General features: G+C 42.4%; 1 protein-coding gene across 2 annotated transcripts in view; it reads left to right on the forward strand.

Moving 5' to 3' along the window:
* The window catches only part of LAMA5 (laminin subunit alpha 5), a 255,687-nt gene that overhangs the window by 116,469 nt on the left and 121,637 nt on the right, over positions 1-17,581 (forward strand). For both annotated transcript variants that reach the window (XM_061631076.1, XM_061631077.1), the window contains exons 4-6: positions 371-489; positions 3,626-3,796; positions 5,814-5,911. In XM_061631076.1, coding sequence (XP_061487060.1) covers positions 371-489; positions 3,626-3,796; positions 5,814-5,911 — 388 coding nt within the window. The remainder of the gene's footprint in view (positions 1-370; positions 490-3,625; positions 3,797-5,813; positions 5,912-17,581) is intronic.

The following is a 17,581-nucleotide window of genomic DNA, read 5'->3' on the forward strand; positions in this document are numbered from 1 at the left end:
CTGGTTACCATAAGTCCCAAGTGCTCCATCTCCATTCTATGCGTTTGTGTATCCTAACCTCATTTCTGGGATTCATACTAGAGAGTTGATGATGTTGTGACTGAGCTAGAGATCAGGAAGTTCCTTTGAATCTTTCCTCTGCCACGAACTCATTAGGTGGCCTCGGGCAAGCCCCAGCCCATCTGCAATATTAGGAACAGTACTGACCTACTTTATAGGGATGTTGTGAAGATTACACTGATAATGTAGGGGAACCACTTTGAATATTTCGAAGTTCTATATAAATGCACATGATGATGATGATGACGATTAATCTTGGGCAAAACCCACACTTTCAAATTTTTCACCTCTTGACTTTTGTGCTCAATAGCTTCCAAGAGAGATTGCATAGAGAAATTTGGCCCGAAGACTGTGGAACGGATAACCAAAGATGATGATGCCATCTGCACCACTGAATACTCCCGCATTGTGCCCTTGGAGAATGGGGAGGTAAATTCTTCTCTCTTTTTTTTTTCTGGCTGTGCAGTTCCCATGCTTTCTTCTTTTTCCAGAAGAAAAATAGTTGTATATCTTCATTAGTAACAATGAATTTTAAATAGTTTCTGATGCCCTACAGCGTGATCTGATTTAGCATGTTTATTTTATTTGCACTTCCTAAAGAAAGCCAACAAACTTTGAAACTGATATGCTTGCCTAACATCATATTTACAACTGGCATCCATTGTCCGACACAAATTAACCTAATCTGCACAGGAAAATTTTCGAGAAAACCCACATCACTGGCATCAAGGAAGTTCAAGTTCTGTATTTAAAACGATCTATCTACATGACACATGTTTGCATTATGATGTGCTTAATTAACACAGGGGTATGAAGGATACATCCAGGTTTTCATAGAGTGCAGTGTGAGGTTGCAGATGGAGTATTGAGTTTTAACACTGCATAACCTTGGGCAAGCCTGTCTATAATACTGGAATTAAACAGTGGAAATAAAATGACTTGTATGGAAGGGTTGTTGTGAGGTTAAATGAATAAAAATGGAAAAGAAGTTGGTAATGGAGGGTGAGGAGAGAAGAGAGGCTAGTGAGGGAAGCGCATAGAGTTTGGGGCTAGACAACCAATAAAGAACTCTATAGAAAATTGCAGTAGGTTCTACAAACCATTGGAAATTCTGTCCAGGCTTTGATCTCTAAGCCTTCTTCAAGCTTTTGCTGTTCCTTTCCAAACTATTCTGTGACCACAGAGGTGGTCGCTGGTGGCTCTTTTGCAGTGGCACAGTGGAATCCTCTCTGGGTTTTAGTCCAAACTTCAGCAACTTAGACAGCTCCTTGAAAGTTCAAACTAAAACCCGGAGTGAATTCCACTGCCCCACTGACATGGAGCCACCAGCCATCACTGCTGTGGCTACAAGAGGTAGAAATTATTTTAAGAAACAAAAGACTAGATTCTTAAATTAGATTAGATTAGATTCCAAATTCTGTACCATATATCCATTTCTATTCTTGTTCAGAAGCATCATGGAAACAGAAGATATCCTTTAGTGATACTCCTTTCTCTTAAGAGATAAGTGAACTCTTGCTCTATTCAGCCCAGTGAACTCTATCTTTTAATTTTTTCTTGAGTTATCCAAAGATGATAATAGGCTATGGGATGTTGTGCCTGGGAAACTCTGGCATATCCTGTTGCTAAATTCTGCCGTAATCTTAAATCATGCTGGCGGAACTCTTCCAGCTGTGCAGATGCTGTGTTCCAGGCCATGAACTCTGCTGTGATTGGTAAAGGGTTGCAGTGAGGTGTAAAGGATTTATTCAGCCACAGATATGCATGTCCACAAAGCAAAGTGCTCTATTTAAGCAGGATGGGGGTGGGGGTAGGGGAGCTTTGTGGGTGGGAAAGCAAAGTTGGGGAACTCATGGAAATGCAGAATTCTTTTGGTTTAATTTTTACCAAAGGAAATAATTTCTACTCTTTTAAATGTTTGTTTGCAATTTTTAACACAGTGAAATAATAAAGAGAAAATTGATTGGGTCAGGACAGCTGCTTACATTATAGACTTGGATGAGGAAGTGCAGGGAATGCTTATCAGATTTGCAGATGATATAAAATTGGGAGAGATAGCTAATACCCGGGAAAACAGAATTCAAAGGGAACTTGATAGGCTGGAGCATTGGGCTGAAAACAATAGAATGAAATTTAACAGGGATAAGTGCAAAGTTCTACACCTAGGGAAAAAAACCCCAAGTGCACAGTTATAAGATGAGGGATACTTGGCTCAGCAATACAACATGCAAGAAGAATCTTGGAACTGTTATTGATCACAAGTCGAAAATGAGCCAACAGTGCAACGTGGCTGCAAAAAAGGCAAATGCTATTTTAGGCTGCATTAACAGAAGTAAAGTTTCCAAATTGCGTGAAGTACTAGTTCCCCTCTATTTGACACTGGCATTAGGCCTCATCTTGAGTACTGCGTCCAGTTCTGGACACCACACTTTAAGAAGGATGCAGACAAACTGGAACAGATTCAGAGGAGGGCAACAAGGAAGATCAGGAGACTGGGCATGTTTAGCCTTGAGAAGAGAAGACTGAGAGAAGATAAGATTGTCACACAGAAGAGGGCCAGGATCTCTTTTCAATCATCCCAGAGTGCAGGACACGGAACAATGGGCTCAAGTTGTAGGAAGCCATATTTTGGCTGAACATCAGGAAAAACTTCCTGTTAGAGTGGTACGACAATGGAACCATTGACCTAGGGAGGTGGTGGGCACTCCAACACTGGAGGCGTTCAGGAGGCAGCTAGATAGCCACCTGTTGGGGATGCTTTAAGTTGGATTCCTGCGCTTAAAGATGTTTTAAGATTTTTTTAAACAAAAGATCTTAAAAACATCTTTTTTAAAAAAACAATCTTTAAATACACCTTAAAAAGCAATTCCAACACAGATGCAGACTGGGATAAGGTCTTTACTTAAAATGCTTGTTGAAAGAGGAAGGTCTTCAGTAGGTGCTGAAAAGATAACAGAGATGGTGCCTGTCTAATATTTAAAGGGAGGGAATTCCAAAGGATAGGTGCCACACTAAAGGTTTGGTTCTTATGTTGTGCAGAAAGGACCTTGTGATAAGATGGTATCTGCAGGAGGCCCTCACCTGCAGAGCACAGTGATCGACTGGGTATGAAAGGGGTAAGACAATCTTTCAGGTATCCTGGTCCCAAGCTGTATAGGGCTTTGTACATCAAAACCAGAACCTTGAACTTAGCCTGGTAGCTAATGGGTAGCCAGTGCAAATTTTTCAGCCACAGGGTAACATGTGGGCAATATCCTGTCCCAGTGAGCAATCACAGTGTGGCATTTTGCACCAGCTGCAGCTTCCGGACCATGAATCCAATGCATGCCTTGGAGTGAGCCATCATCTTTAATCCTCAGTTCCCTATCTACAAATGGGAGCAATTGTGATTATGCTTTCAGGTTAATTGTGTGGAGGAATAAGATGAGAAAATACTGTTCCTTGCACTGAGCATAGAAGAAGATTGAAATTTAAATAGATAGGGGAGAACTGAATTGATCCACTGCTGAGAAATACAGATTTTTCACCCACCTTCTTCTCTCTTTCACTCTTCCCCCTTCTGCAGATTGTGGTCTCTTTGGTGAATGGGCGTCCGGGAGCCATGAACTTCTCTTATTCTCCCCTGTTGAGGAATTTCACCAAAGCCACCAACATTCGATTACGCTTCCTGCGGACCAACACCCTACTTGGGCATCTGATGGGAAAGGCCTTGCGTGACCCTACTGTGACCAGGAGGGTGAGATGCTTCTGGGCTCGTTTATCAGTCTAATTACTGGTGTGGAAGCTGTAGCTTTTGGAAATGTTTGGGAGATTTAATTGACTTTTTGCATCTTTAGTCTTGGAACATTACCTTGTGCTGTGTACAAGGCAGAAAACCACGGATGACTTAGTTCCAGGTCAGGACAAGCGGGAAACAACTTGCCGATGTTATCAAATTAGAATTATTAATGTTCTTTTCTGAAATACATAAATAAATTATAAGTATTATTATATTCAAAAATCTATGCCAAGATTAAAGGTAAAATTTGCACATTGATAGCCTGAGTGGCCTAGAGGCTTTGTTCCTGTGTGACCTGGATTTAAATCTCACCTCATGTGTTACCAATTTCCTATTTGGATGTGCATGTGGGTTGTCATGTGTAACAGTACTACACACGTGTAAATGGCTGCATCGTATACAATAGGATGTATATCCTCCCTTTGGACATGATTTTCTCTGCTAACAACAATCAGTAAAAGCACTAAAATGCATATAACTCACAGGGTGGGGAGAGAGATCAACACAGGGAAAAATGAAAAGACAGCAGATAAAAAGAGCACATAAAAATCATCGAAAGGATTTTAAAGTTCTGCTGTGGGATGGCTATCTGGGATATAAATATGTCCAGTAGCATGTTTCTATGATGAGTTTAAGCCTATTCTGAGACTACATTAGGATTGTAATAATTGCTTATATTATAAAAAGTTTCTAGGTCAAATGAACATCCCCAGCCTTTTCTACCTTTGTGTGATGGGAATATTTCCTATGTATTAGGGAATATTCCTACCCACAGCGCCTTTTATGTATGGCCAGCTACCCAGTCTGTGGAGGGACGTTTTGGACCTTGAGATCCTTGTTCTATTCTACTAACAGCACCATTCTGCAGAGTTGCATGTAGAGATCTAGAGTAACGAATCTGCTCAGAGAGGGTGAGGGGGAAAACGTTTGTCACCAACAAACAAACCCAACAACACTTGAGGCACCTGCTGATTGCTACACACAACTCCCTGGCAAAGTCCGGCATGGGTTTGGTGTGGGATAGCCCAGCCTGCTTGTTCACGAGCTTTGAAATAACTAGCAGGTGAAATAACCAGCAAAAACTGCAGTGAAGAGGCTTGAAGCATGCAATTCAGTCTGCCTGGTGAAAGAGTGAATGCCCCAAAGTATTATTTATACAAATAAACCTGTTGGGTGGGTGTTGTCATCCCACAGAAATGAGGGAGGTCAACTAGGTAATTGCATATTTGTTTAGGGAATCTGGAAACTTTCAAGCCCTGTGTGTTTTTATTCAAGCATAGATACTTACAGCAAAAATTAAAATGAATTTATTTATATTGTTCAGACCAATGGTGGTCAGACTATTCTGAGAACAGAGAAAATGGAGAGCAAACTTTGCATACTCTATGAAAGGTTGCTAGGCCTTGCCTGGGATAATGTCATGGGCTTTCCATTTCTGTTAGGTAGGGCTGGAGAATCTGAGGCCTGGGGGCTGTATGCCACCCCTCTAGGCCTTTCTGTCTGGCCCTTGGTACTTTTCCCCAGGCCACACACTTCACTGGCCCTGTTTCACACCTGAGTGTTTTTGTCCGGCAAGAATGAGTCCTTCAACTCTGATAATGCCTCTTGCTTGTCTGGTACTCAGTACTCCGCCCATGACATTTCTGTGATGTCATTCCAAAGCTGCATTGTGATAGTGGTGTTATGACTCCTGTTGCCATGTCATTATAATCCTCTGGCCTCCTTCCACACCCTGTATAATAGCCAGTTTTGGCAATTACGAGGCGTGACAGAGGTGCAGATGCCATTATGTTCTGCCTTTAGGGGATTTTTCCTTGGCTGGCTTATCTTTCAAGAATAATCTTGTAGGGGATGAGTCAGATAGGCCTATCACAGTTTGAGATATTTCTCTTGACTTAGTTGAGTGTTTGTGCTATGCTTCACTTGTAAAGGGGACTGCAAAGTGCTAAAGACAAATCATTCTGTGATCTTCTAGTATTACTACAGCATCAAAGATATCAGCATTGGAGGACGGTGCGTATGCCACGGTCACGCTGACGTCTGTGATGCCCAGGACCCTACGGACCCTTATAGGTAAGACTTCTGTTGAAAAACAGCACGGCTAGGTAGATTGATATTTAAACACTTAAACTATGAAGCAGGGCTGGTGCCGGGCATGCCTGGGCCCTTGGGCACCAGGCTGCTGTGGGCCCGTGGTGCCAGAGTGGAACCTCTCCATACAGGCTGTGTGGGACTAATAAACCTACATCTATCGCTCCTGTAAATGATGTGCGCATGCCTGCCATCAACCAAGATGGCAGTGAGAATATCAGCCCCTTAAAGAAGCATCCACTGCCATCTTGGTTGATGGCAGGCTTGCATGTGCAGCACACACATCATTTACAGGGGTGATAGAGGTAGGCGTGGTATGCGTGGCCCGCATTGACTGTATTGCGGGGGAGGTGCTTGGAAGCTCCCTCTCCGTGATCCGCAGCAGGGTCGGGAGCCGATGCTGCTGTGGATCGCAGAATGGGACCGCTACCCTCCCACCCTAAGGAGGGGCCCCTCTGGGCCGCGGGGGCCCTCAGCCAGGGCCCGACCTGGCTGCCCCCTGGTGCTAGCCCTGCTAAGAAGGTTAGTTATTGAAAGGAAAACAAGGCTCATAAATGCAATGGAGGGATCTAAAGATCAATTCTGTTGTAAGTAAATGCACACAGTTGTGCCAAAAGATGGTATAAGATATATATAAATTAGTTGCATTCTAAAGCAAGGTTCTCTACATATATGCACTTTACTCCATCACCACCACAACTGCCCCTATTTTGCCATCTTCATCTAGATTATAGTGCTCCACAGAGCAATTAACCAAAAACAGTGGCTCATGCACCATTCAAACATGAGTTAAGCCAAATTACTTCAACAGAGCTATGTGTTATCCAAAATAGTGGTCAGTTAGATTCTTGTTGCAAACTCAAGCTTTGTAAGAAAAATGTTTTTTCAAGTCCTTCAACAGAATGTTAGGTCTGGCTTGCAGAGAGAAGGAAAGAAGACAATATTCCAAATAGAATCTGGGGTGATTCAGTTCAGTATATATTATAAACTAGTCTCAGGTTGATCCGTTACTGGAGTTTATAGGGTTGATTTCTTGGCGTGTAAAACAGGGATTCCAAGGCAAGATACCAACTGGATGGTCATACTGACTGTCCAGAGCAATGTAAGAACATAAAAAGAGCCCTGCTGGATCAGGCTGAAGTCCTATCTAGTCCAGCATCCTGTTCTCACAATGGCCAACCAGATGCCTATGGGAAGCCCAGAAACAGGACCCGAGTGCAACAGAACTCTCCCCGCTTTTGGTTCTCAGCAACTGTTATTCAGAAGCATACTGTCCCTGACACTGGAAGTAGTACACAGCCATCAAATTTGTAACTGTTTACCACATGATAACCATCTCGAAAAGCATTACTAAGGGAGCAGTCCAAACTCAAGAGTTAGGATCTGGTGGGTCTCCAGCTCAGCCGGCTGCTTCCTGGCTCAGCTGATGTCAGAGAAAGCCCCCACAAAGGGGCATGGTGGGGGTAGGGCCAGGAGGTGGTGGTGGGACTTAAGTTGGATCCTAACTGTGTTCAGCTCAGTCATGTGACCTGGCAACCCGGCAGAACTTACACCGGCAAAAAGGGTGGTGCAAGTCAAATGTTATTTGAAAGGCTTCTTTTTCTTCTGCCAGGCTTGGGCTGGCTCAGCCGGCTGTAGCTTCGCTCTTGAACGAGGTTTTGCACCAGGATAAATTACACTGGGTTCTCATAGTTAGGATTGCTCCCTAAGTATGTTTACTCACCACGGATTGGCCCCATAAGTTCCCTGTCTGTTTTATCTGTGGCTTATTAGCATTTGGAAGTTCCCTGCCTCCAGGACTTTCTGTGTGCACTTGAGCAATAAATCTTCCTTTGTGAACGTTTACAATTTCACAGTACTTTGCATTCGTAACTAGTGTATTACATACTAGTATCTCTTCTTTTCTTCTCTTTGATTGATATAGTTCTCCATCTGCATTTGATTTCTTTATTAAAGATAAAGATGATGCATCATCTACCTACTTCTTTACATTTGGCTTTCTAAGCATTTCATCTACATACTTCTGTGTTTGGCTTCTTAAGCATTTCAGCCTTAGGCTTCAATCCTAAATACACTTACAGTTCCATCCAAACCCAGGATCCGCCAGGATGAATGAGTTGGGAATCTTGGGCTGTTTCTGCTGGCATAACTCTCTCACCCTGGCTGAGCCGGAGATATGTTGGCACAACTCTTTTTACCTTGGCTCAGCCGGCAGAACAACCCAGTGGAAGTTAAGGCAGTGTAAGGGGCATTGGGGGGGGGGGGGAAACAGGACAAGGAAAGACTTACACCTAGTCTGAAACCTGTTCATCTCAGTCATGTAACCTAGGGTCCAGTCCTCAAAACCAGGTCCCACTGTCCTGCCGGCTCAGAAGCTTCTGAATGGAGCTTGGAATAGTAGTAGCTATCCCTGGTGTATATTACGCCCACCTAAGTTACACTGGCTTCCTATAGTTAGGATTGCTCTGACCCCTAATAGGATTTATTTCTGAGTACACATGCTTTGGATTGTGCTGTTTATATCTAGAACTGTTGCAAAGATTTCCTCAATTTCTGGATTATTGTTCCATTGTGGGAAGATTAAAACATTTTCCTTAGGCAGTTTTAACTCTCATAATACCTAATCTCAGAAAAGCTTTAAAGCACATGATCAATCTGAATTAGAGCCAAAACTTTGTTCTTGAGGGCACAGGAGTACAACTTGGTTCCAGTCTCTGGCCCTCATCATGTCTGGATTTTTAGACACTCACATATGAATTGATAAGAGACTGCTCATATCCTGAGTTGCCTAAATTTGTGGGGAGATAATGAGAATGGAAAATCTTGCTTTCTTCCTTGCATTTGGAAATGTATAGGGCTTGAAATGAGACTTTGCTGTGGAGTTAATCTGCTGTTGTATGGTGATTTGCTCTTTGTCCCCCTCCCCAGACAATAACAGTTCTGCTGTCCTTTTTACTTCTTACGTACACAGCTGTCTGATATCTATTAGGTTGTTTTTTTTAATATGATGGGCCCAGATTGCACAGCAAGTAATACTGGAGAGAAGATCATTTGTTGTTGTTTCCTTATGCATAGAAAGCTGTAGCTATTAAGACCGTTTGAAATCTGAAAAGTTTAGCCATAGGTATTGCAGACTCATTTATTTGGTTTATACCAGACTAAACATAATTTGGAACAGGAGAGATTGAATCATCCATTTCTTGGTAAATAATTTTTCCTGGTTAGATTTTTTTTTAAAAAAAACACTTTAGTTTTTAAAAATGCAACTGTCCTTTTTAGGGTCTAGTACAGTATTTCTATAATAAGCCTCAAAATTTGAGCCTCCGAGTTTTGTAAATTTGGGCATGGTGTCTGGTTGTTGAGGTGGATTCTTTCCTGTTGTTAGGAATGACAGGGAGCACCAAGACAGAAATTCTTTGCCTCTCCAGAAAGTGTAAGCCAGGAAGGCACAAGAGCCTCTGTCCTCTATAGACTGTGATGTTGATTTGACAGTACAGCCAAAATGCGGGAATGTGGAAAACATGGTCAGCATTTCTGTTAATGCATATGCATGTTATGAAGTTTTCAGTCAGATGTTTTGTATGTTGTGTTTTGCCAAGTGGGTTTTTTTTTTAGTCTGTGGCTTTGCCATGTGGTCATGATAATGAGTGGAATTTCCCTTCATTGATGAGAACTATCTGACTTAATAAGTAGTGTTTCATCTCATTTGAGGACCCCATGTGAAGCATTACCATCACACCTGAATTTGTTACATTTAGTGTGTTTTGCCCCCTAAAGTAATGCTGTCGTGTTTTAAAGATCAGAGTCTTCTACAAATTAGAATCACAAAACAGGGTAGAGATTTAGGAACTTCTTCTTTTGTAAATACCAGAGTAGTGTCAATCTGGAACAATAACTACTCTCTAGTAATGTTGACCTGTAAAGTGCATGAATAGTTTACTCTTTAAGCATGTTCTATCCTGAGGCCTCATCTTGGATAAGAATGCTAACCAGAACATATAGCATAGAATCCCACTGATAATTCAAAATAATGTAAATTGGTATGTTTCTGTCTAGAATCTGTTCTGATTCAGAGCTGATGCCAGACATTTTGTTGTCTGTGGCAGAAAATAGTTCCTCAGTGGGGGTAAAAAGATTAATAAAATTAAGTGAAGTGGCCAAGTTTGCTGACGATACTAAATTGTTCAGGGTTGTTAAAACAAAAAGGGATTGCGAAGAGCTCCAAAAAGACCTCTCCAAACTGAGTGAATGGGCGGAAAAATGGCAAATGCAATTCAATATAAACAAGTGTAAAATTATGCATATTGGAGCAAAAAAAATGAAATTCACATATACGCTCATGGGGTCTGAACTGGCGGTGACCGACCAGGAGAGAGACCTCGGGGTTGTAGTGGACAGCACGATGAAAATGCCGACCCAGTGTGCGGCAGCTGTGAAAAAAGCAAATTCCATGCTAGGGATAATTAGGAAAGGTATTGAAAATAAAACAGCCGATATCATCATGCCGTTGTATAAATCTATGGTGCGGCCGCATTTGGAATACTGTGTACAGTTCCGGTCACCTCATCTCAAAAAGGATATTATAGAGTTGGAAAAGGTTCAGAAGAGGGCAACCAGAATGATCAAGGGGATGGAGCGACTCCCTTACGAGGAAAGGTTGCAGCATTTGGGGCTTTTTAGTTTAGAGAAAAGGCGGGTCAGAGGAGACATGATAGAAGTGTATAAAATTATGGATGGTATTGAGAAAGTGGATAGAGAAAAGTTCTTCTCCCCCTCTCATAATACTAGAACTCGTGGACATTCAAAGAAGCTGAATGTTGGAAGATTCAGGACAGACAAAAGGAAGTACTTCTTTACTCAGCGCATAGTTAAACTATGGAATTTGCTCCCACAAGATGCAGTAATGGCCACCAGCTTGGATGGCTTTAAAAGAAGATTAGACAAATTCATGGAGGACAGGGCCATCAATGGCTACTAGCCATGATGGCTGTGCTGTGCCACCCTAGTCAGAGGCAGCATGCTTCTGAAAACCAGTTGCCGGAAGCCTCAGGAGGGGAGAGTGTTCCTGCACTCGGGTCCTGCTTGCGGGCTTCCCCCAGGCACCTGGTTGGCCACTGTGAAAACAGGATGCTGGACTAGATGGGCCACTGGCCTGATCCAGCAGGCTCTTCTTATGTTCTTATTTATTTATTTTGGAACTCTGTATAGTCTTTATAGTGTTCGCTCTTAGGATAGCCATGTGGTGGAAGTCAGTATTGTTTCCATTTTATGCATGGGGAACTGAGGCACACGTATATACATTATTGACTTAAACTGGTCAATATTCCAGGGAACACTAGCAGATGTACTTTTCAAAAAAATATTTTACAACTAGGGACTCTGCCCCTGCTTGCTTCACTCGCCAACTCTACCTACCATTGCAAAGCTCCCTCCTTGCCCCTGCCATGGGCCACCAAATCTCCCTCCTTCCCCCCCATGGGTTTTCGAAGTGCCCGCCTTCCTCCCATGGGTCGTCAAAGCTCCCGCCTTCCTCCCCCATAGGTTGTCGAAGCTCCTGCCTTCCCCCCCATGGGTCGTCAAAGCTCCCGCCTTCCCCCCCATGGGTCGTCGAAGTGTCCTCCTTCCCCTCCCCCCCATGGGGCACCAAAGGTCCTGCCCAACCTCCAAGCTACTCCTGCTGCCTCTGCTGCTGGCCTCCTGCCTGGCCTCTTGCCTGACATGTTGCCCAGGCTGTGGCTGCGGACACTGTGTAGCTGGCCAGCTTGCTTTGTTCCCATGTCACACTGTGATATCATGAAGGTGCGATGGCATGAGAGCTTACCTTTTTATATATAGATAGATAAAAAGGAGACAATTTTTTACAAAAAGAAGTTCCTTTTAAGTCTTACAGATTCAGTGTTCAGATTCCAACAAGTGATAAAATACGTCCATCTTTTAGCAAACTTCACATGATAATAACATCCATTCCTTCCATGTATCAGGTCAATCAATTTGTTGATTTCTGCAATCTCCAAACGTTTTCGTACCCATTCCCAAGTGGAGCTTGTGGATTTTCCCACTCATCTGCCCACCCTATTCTTGCTGGTATCAAAAAGGTCTTAAAGATGTTGCATTTCCTGGGATTTCATCCTCAATTTACTTTAACAAAATCAACATTGTGGAGAGTCTCAGTGTGAACACCATCACTTCTATTATTAAACAAATAATTTGCCTTCATAGGCAAACTGACACTCCCACTACATGCACAAGAAATGCACATTTGCCACTGAGCGCTTCCAGAATTCAAAACGTGTTTCTGAACACATTTTATTTAAGTGAGCTGGAGTTAGGTACCATCAGAATCGCAGTTTGTATTGGGCTTCCCTTGTTGATGAACTAAATGATGACCTTCACTGAATGACAGCTCTTGACACACTGATGCTTTTCTGAACTTCATTGGTACCCCAAAATTAGGCAGGTGCCATCTCTGCTGTCTTTTCGGCGCCTTTTGAAGACTTTCCTCGTTCAACAAGCCTTTTAAGTTGAGACCTATCCCGGTCTGCATCTGTGTCAGAATTGTTTAATACGTTTTTTAGTAATGTTTTTAACCCTTTTTAAAGGTTTTTTTAAAATGTTTTTAATGCTGTTTTGTTTTAATGTATTTTAAGATCTGTTTTAATGATGTTTTAAAGTGTTTTGGTGCTTTGTTTGCCGCCCTGGGCTCCTGCTGGGAGGAAGGGCGGGATACAAATTAGATAAATAAATAAATAAAATCTGTCACCTGAGGCAAGCTATCCTGGTTTACCTAATGGTAGGGCCAGTTCTGACCAGGACTCCTGTTTTAGTCCAGAAACTTCAGTGTTTTCATGCATTCCTGCCTAATTGTTGAATGAATAAACTTCATTGTTTAAAGCCATAGGCCACCACAAAAGAAATACAGCAATCATTTTGACATATTTAGCAAGTGTGTGTGTGTACATATACATATGTATATAGACCCACACCACACCCACTCACAGAAACAGAAACTTATACTCCTTCCCCAAAGTAAATCATACACTGCCCCTCTACAGTAAACTATATAAGTATGAAAAATAACTATTGCCTAACTACTGTTTCCCAAGATTTTCATGGGGTGGGGGGAGGGAATAAGGGATCATACTGTTTTATTGTAATAATGTGAAAACTCTTAATATACTATACAGTTTCATGGCCTTGTTATTTTAAGAGTTCAGGGCAAGTTACCCAACCAGTTGCTGAGGGTCTTGACAGCCTAGAAACTGAAAAGGCCCCATATATTGAGCAAGGCTTCCTACAAACAGTGCCTTTATTATCTCCAGCCATCTTCTATTATACAACTCTAGTGGCCTCCAGCCAATATTGAATCTGTAAAAAAAGAAGAAAGAAAGGAGATAAAGAGAGTTCTTGTCTGCACTTGGAGGCTCTCACATCCCCGATAGAATAATTTAAAAAGCAATGGAATTGATTTTCCCTTGTATTGTAGCAGTGCTTGGATGTGTGTTGTTGCAATGTTGTATAATGAAGCAGCAGCATTGCTTAGGAAGATTTCTTGATGGGGAGAGATGTGCTTTACCTGCAGTAGGAAAAGAATTTTGGGGCAAAATTCCAGGTCACGCTGAACGTGGCAGGAATTCCATGAATGACTTCAGTGGGACCCAGATGTCCATGCTTTTTTTCCCTTTTCTTTCTCCAAGGGTGTGTCTGATTATAATGTGAAAACTGACATTCCTTTGCGTTGTGCTCGTGTCGATGAGGCAGTGATAATACATGGTCTGTGGGTGGACTATAGGAAGCTATGCAAATGGGATAGAAAGGAAAGGAAGGGTGTCATCGCTCAGCGCAAAGATGGACATGGATAGTTTTGTTTGATTTCACTGCATCTTCATGCAGCTCTGGAGTTCATTGCAGCCTTGTCCGCCTGCAGTACAACCTTCCTCATCTGATGATGGGGAGGGCACTGCTGATTCCAAGCAGCCTTCCTGCAGGCCAGAACCAAAGTATTGTAGCTATTTTGGTGCCATTTCCTGCTTCTTTGAGATGTCATTTCTATATACCAAAAACCTACGTGGTTGCACGGATCAGAAAAAAAAGTCTGCAACCTCTACTTTCTTCTTAGTTTTCTCCTTCCATATATAAGTTTTGATATGAACCCCTCAATCTGTCAGGACAGCTGAAGATTCCAAGACAGGAATTTCTTGTTAATAAGCAAGCTAGATAGGAAATGCAACTGTTTATTTAAAGTGATAGTGGATTTGGAAAGTCCCATGCACATTGTTTTTGCATCATGTTTACAGAAACAATTTCCTTTAGATAACCAGGAAAGTAATCTTTCCTCAGTGTCTGCTAGGAAGAACTTGGACCTTCAGCAATTCTTGGTCACTTAGGCCTATTTTAGTTATTATTTTGCCAGCAATGAAACCTGTTGCTGGATAAATATTAGGAAATTTGGGGGAAGGGACATAGGTCAGTGGTAGAGCATGTAGTTTGCATGCAGAAGGCCCCAGTTTCAGCTCTTGGCATCTCCAGGTAGGACTGAGAATATCCTCTGTCTTGAAAACCTAGAGAGCCACTGCCAGTCAGTGTAGACAATACTGAACTGGATAGACCAATGGTCTGAATTGGAATAAGGAAGCTTCCTATCTTCCTAATCATTTGGGGGGGGGGAGGCAGGAGGTGATTTGAATTTTCTCAGTTCAAAAAGTAGTTCATAAATTGAAAGTGTTAGATTAGTTTAGGGTACTTGTATGGTTTCTGTTTTCAGAATGCTTTTTACATGGTTAATAATCTTAACAGAGCAGATTTAAGACAATAACAACATGAAATCATTGATACTAAAATCCTTGCTGGGATGGGAGGATAGATCTTATTTGTCAGAATCTGAATAAGTATGATGCTTGCAGCACGAAAAGCTAAGTTGGATGTGTGCTGTGCTTCTCTGTCAGCCTTTTGAAACATTTTCCTTACAAGTGGCTACATTGCATAATGTTCTTAAGTCACATCTCATCAGTAAAAAGGCTAGTGGTAACAGTAAAGAATTGCATGTCTGGCTTAGCCTACCATGGTGTATATATTTAATCAATGAAATATGTTAACACTGAAGCAAGAACATTGGCGTATAATTCATTACACAGAGCACATTACATATGAGCTTCAGTGATGGATAGGCATGCTAGATGTTTTGGCTTGTCTCCAAGAGCAAAGTTAACTGTTTTTGATTTTGAGACTTGTAGGCAGCTTCTCTGTGCTAAAAAATCAATTCTTGGACTGGTTATACATACATCAGAAGCTTCCTTATATAAAGTTAGTCTAATTGTCCATATAGGCCAGTATTGTCGACTCTGACTTGCAGCACCTCTCGGTGGCACGGCTGGCTAACCTTTGCTCCTCTAGATATTGCTGGACTACAGTTCCCATCATCCTTGACCATTGGTCATGCTGGCTGGGGCTGTTGGCAGTTAGGAGTCCAGCAACATCTAGAGGGCCACAGATTAGCTACTGCTGCTCTAGGGATTCAGGCAGAGGCATTTCACGTCACTTGCTGCTACCTGGCGATGCCAAGGACTGAACCTGGAATCTTCTGCTTGCTCTTCCATTGTTGCTAATGTGTGAATTTCTTGTTCAACATTATAAAAGCTGGTTGTAGGTGTGCATTGTCCCCAGTTGTTTCAGCCAATTTATGCCTTTGTTCTATTTAGGCTGTAATTTGATGCACACTTACTAAGGAGTAAGCCCCACTGAACACAGCGGGACTTCCTTTCAAGCCGTGGAGGCTGGTCCATTTGGGCAAGTGGGGCACCGCCCCACCAGCCTCAGTCTGCCCTGAGCCAGCCTCTTTCTGCCTTCGTTCCTACTTACAACCAGCCCAGGTAGTGGCACTGTCTGATAGCTTCCTCTCCCTTAGTCTCAGTGTTGCCCCTTGTAGAATTCAGGAGGATGGTGACAAACTAGAATTAGCTGGCTCCACTTCTCATTCATTCTGGCTCTACCTGTCACTGGCTCTGGCTCTGGCTCCACCTTCTGTGGGTTTCCCTGCTTTCTGCCTTCCCGTTCCCAATGGGTACTAGCCACCACTGCTTTCAAGTAAACATGCATAGGATGGCACTTTTAGGACAGTCAATGCTTGACCTAAACAGTCTTCTCCCCTGTCCTTCTGTTTTTTCTCCACCTCTAAGAGTGAAATTGCACCTGTTCAATTTCTCCTTGACTATGTTCTACTTGAAGGGTGCTGTACCAATTGCATATGAATAAATACTTTCTGTCTCTGAAATTGATTCTGTTGAATGCTTATCCCATTATCTTTTGTTTTGTCCACATTATTTAGAAATGAGGCAGAAATCGTTAGTCCATATCCTTATTAGAATTCTTCTTTTACTTATTAGCTGATTTTGTGGATTTCCAGGCCCTTACGTATAGAGTTACAAACAATATGGTGTGGGCTGCTAAAATCAGTTCAGTTTCTTGGCACAAATGCTGTGAATTGTCGACGTGGCTGAACAGATTTGCTGCTGTTGTAATACGAGCAAGTTCAGTTGTTAAAGATGCTTGTACCTTTCTTTCTGAGTGGTTTTTAAAAATGTGTTACACCTTTGATTAAACAACAAATGAATCTGCACCATGCATCAAGGCCCTTTCAAAATCTTCCAAACCCATTTTTTTGCAGACTGCATGCCCTCCATGCTTCCATCTTTCCCTTATTTCAGCATAGGAACCCTCCAGCCCTTCTTTTCATGTGCTGTTAGCAATGACAGAAGGTCATTAGCATGATTTTTACATCCTGTCTGGGAGATCCAGAAACTGCTGAAAACAGAATGTTGCACCCTGGCCTGATCCATCAAGGTAGTTTGTATGATCTTACATTTTCTGTGTTGTGAAGCTCAAGACTCTTTCCTTTTGTCCCTTTTCTTTGCTCTTAAGGCTGGCGGCAAACTTTTACACAGTAATATCTCAGTTAACAAATCCTCCAGGAACAGCTCCTTTGAAGGAAGGCTTTTTTTAAGGTGAAACTGACCAGCTTTGCTTTGCTATGCTATTGGTAAACTTTTCAAGTCTGTGCCTTTGCTTTAAGATGAAACTGAGCAGCCTGTGCCTTTGCTTTGCTAGGGTGAAAATGACAAGCCTGTTTGTTTGCTTTGCATTAAAGAGAGCTCTTGCTTTCTCCCAGGGCTGTGGAGACAAGGATCCAATGCGATTCAGAGGGGGGTGAGTAGGCACCCTTTAAAGCCCCTGTTGAAGTTGCACCCACCAACTATGAACAGGTGTAGAAACCTATCCTTATTCTTTCCATGTTATTCCTACCTCGGGTACCAAAGCTTCTGTAAAAGAAGTAATGTTCAGGAACACAACTACTTTGTTAACTGAGGTATTATTGTACTAGGGTTGCCAGGCAACCAAGAGGTCTTCTGTATCTTTAAAAGTTATGCAGAGGGAAGGGAGAATTCCACCTTGTGGTTTTTCCCATTACAGGATTGCAAGAACACCTGCACATGGCTGACTTTCTCTTCTCCCAAAGATACAGGATCAGTCTCAGGCCATGAACCTGGCAACCCTATACTGTACACATGTCTTGGTCCAGTTCATATACATAGATAGTCTTTCTTAAATTGAGCTGCCCTCCTATTTGAGGAGCCCACCCTCTTCACCTACCTACTTTCC

The sequence above is a fragment of the Rhineura floridana genome, chromosome 6, assembly GCF_030035675.1.
Source record: "Rhineura floridana isolate rRhiFlo1 chromosome 6, rRhiFlo1.hap2, whole genome shotgun sequence".
NCBI classification, from domain to species: Eukaryota; Metazoa; Chordata; class Lepidosauria; order Squamata; family Rhineuridae; genus Rhineura; species Rhineura floridana.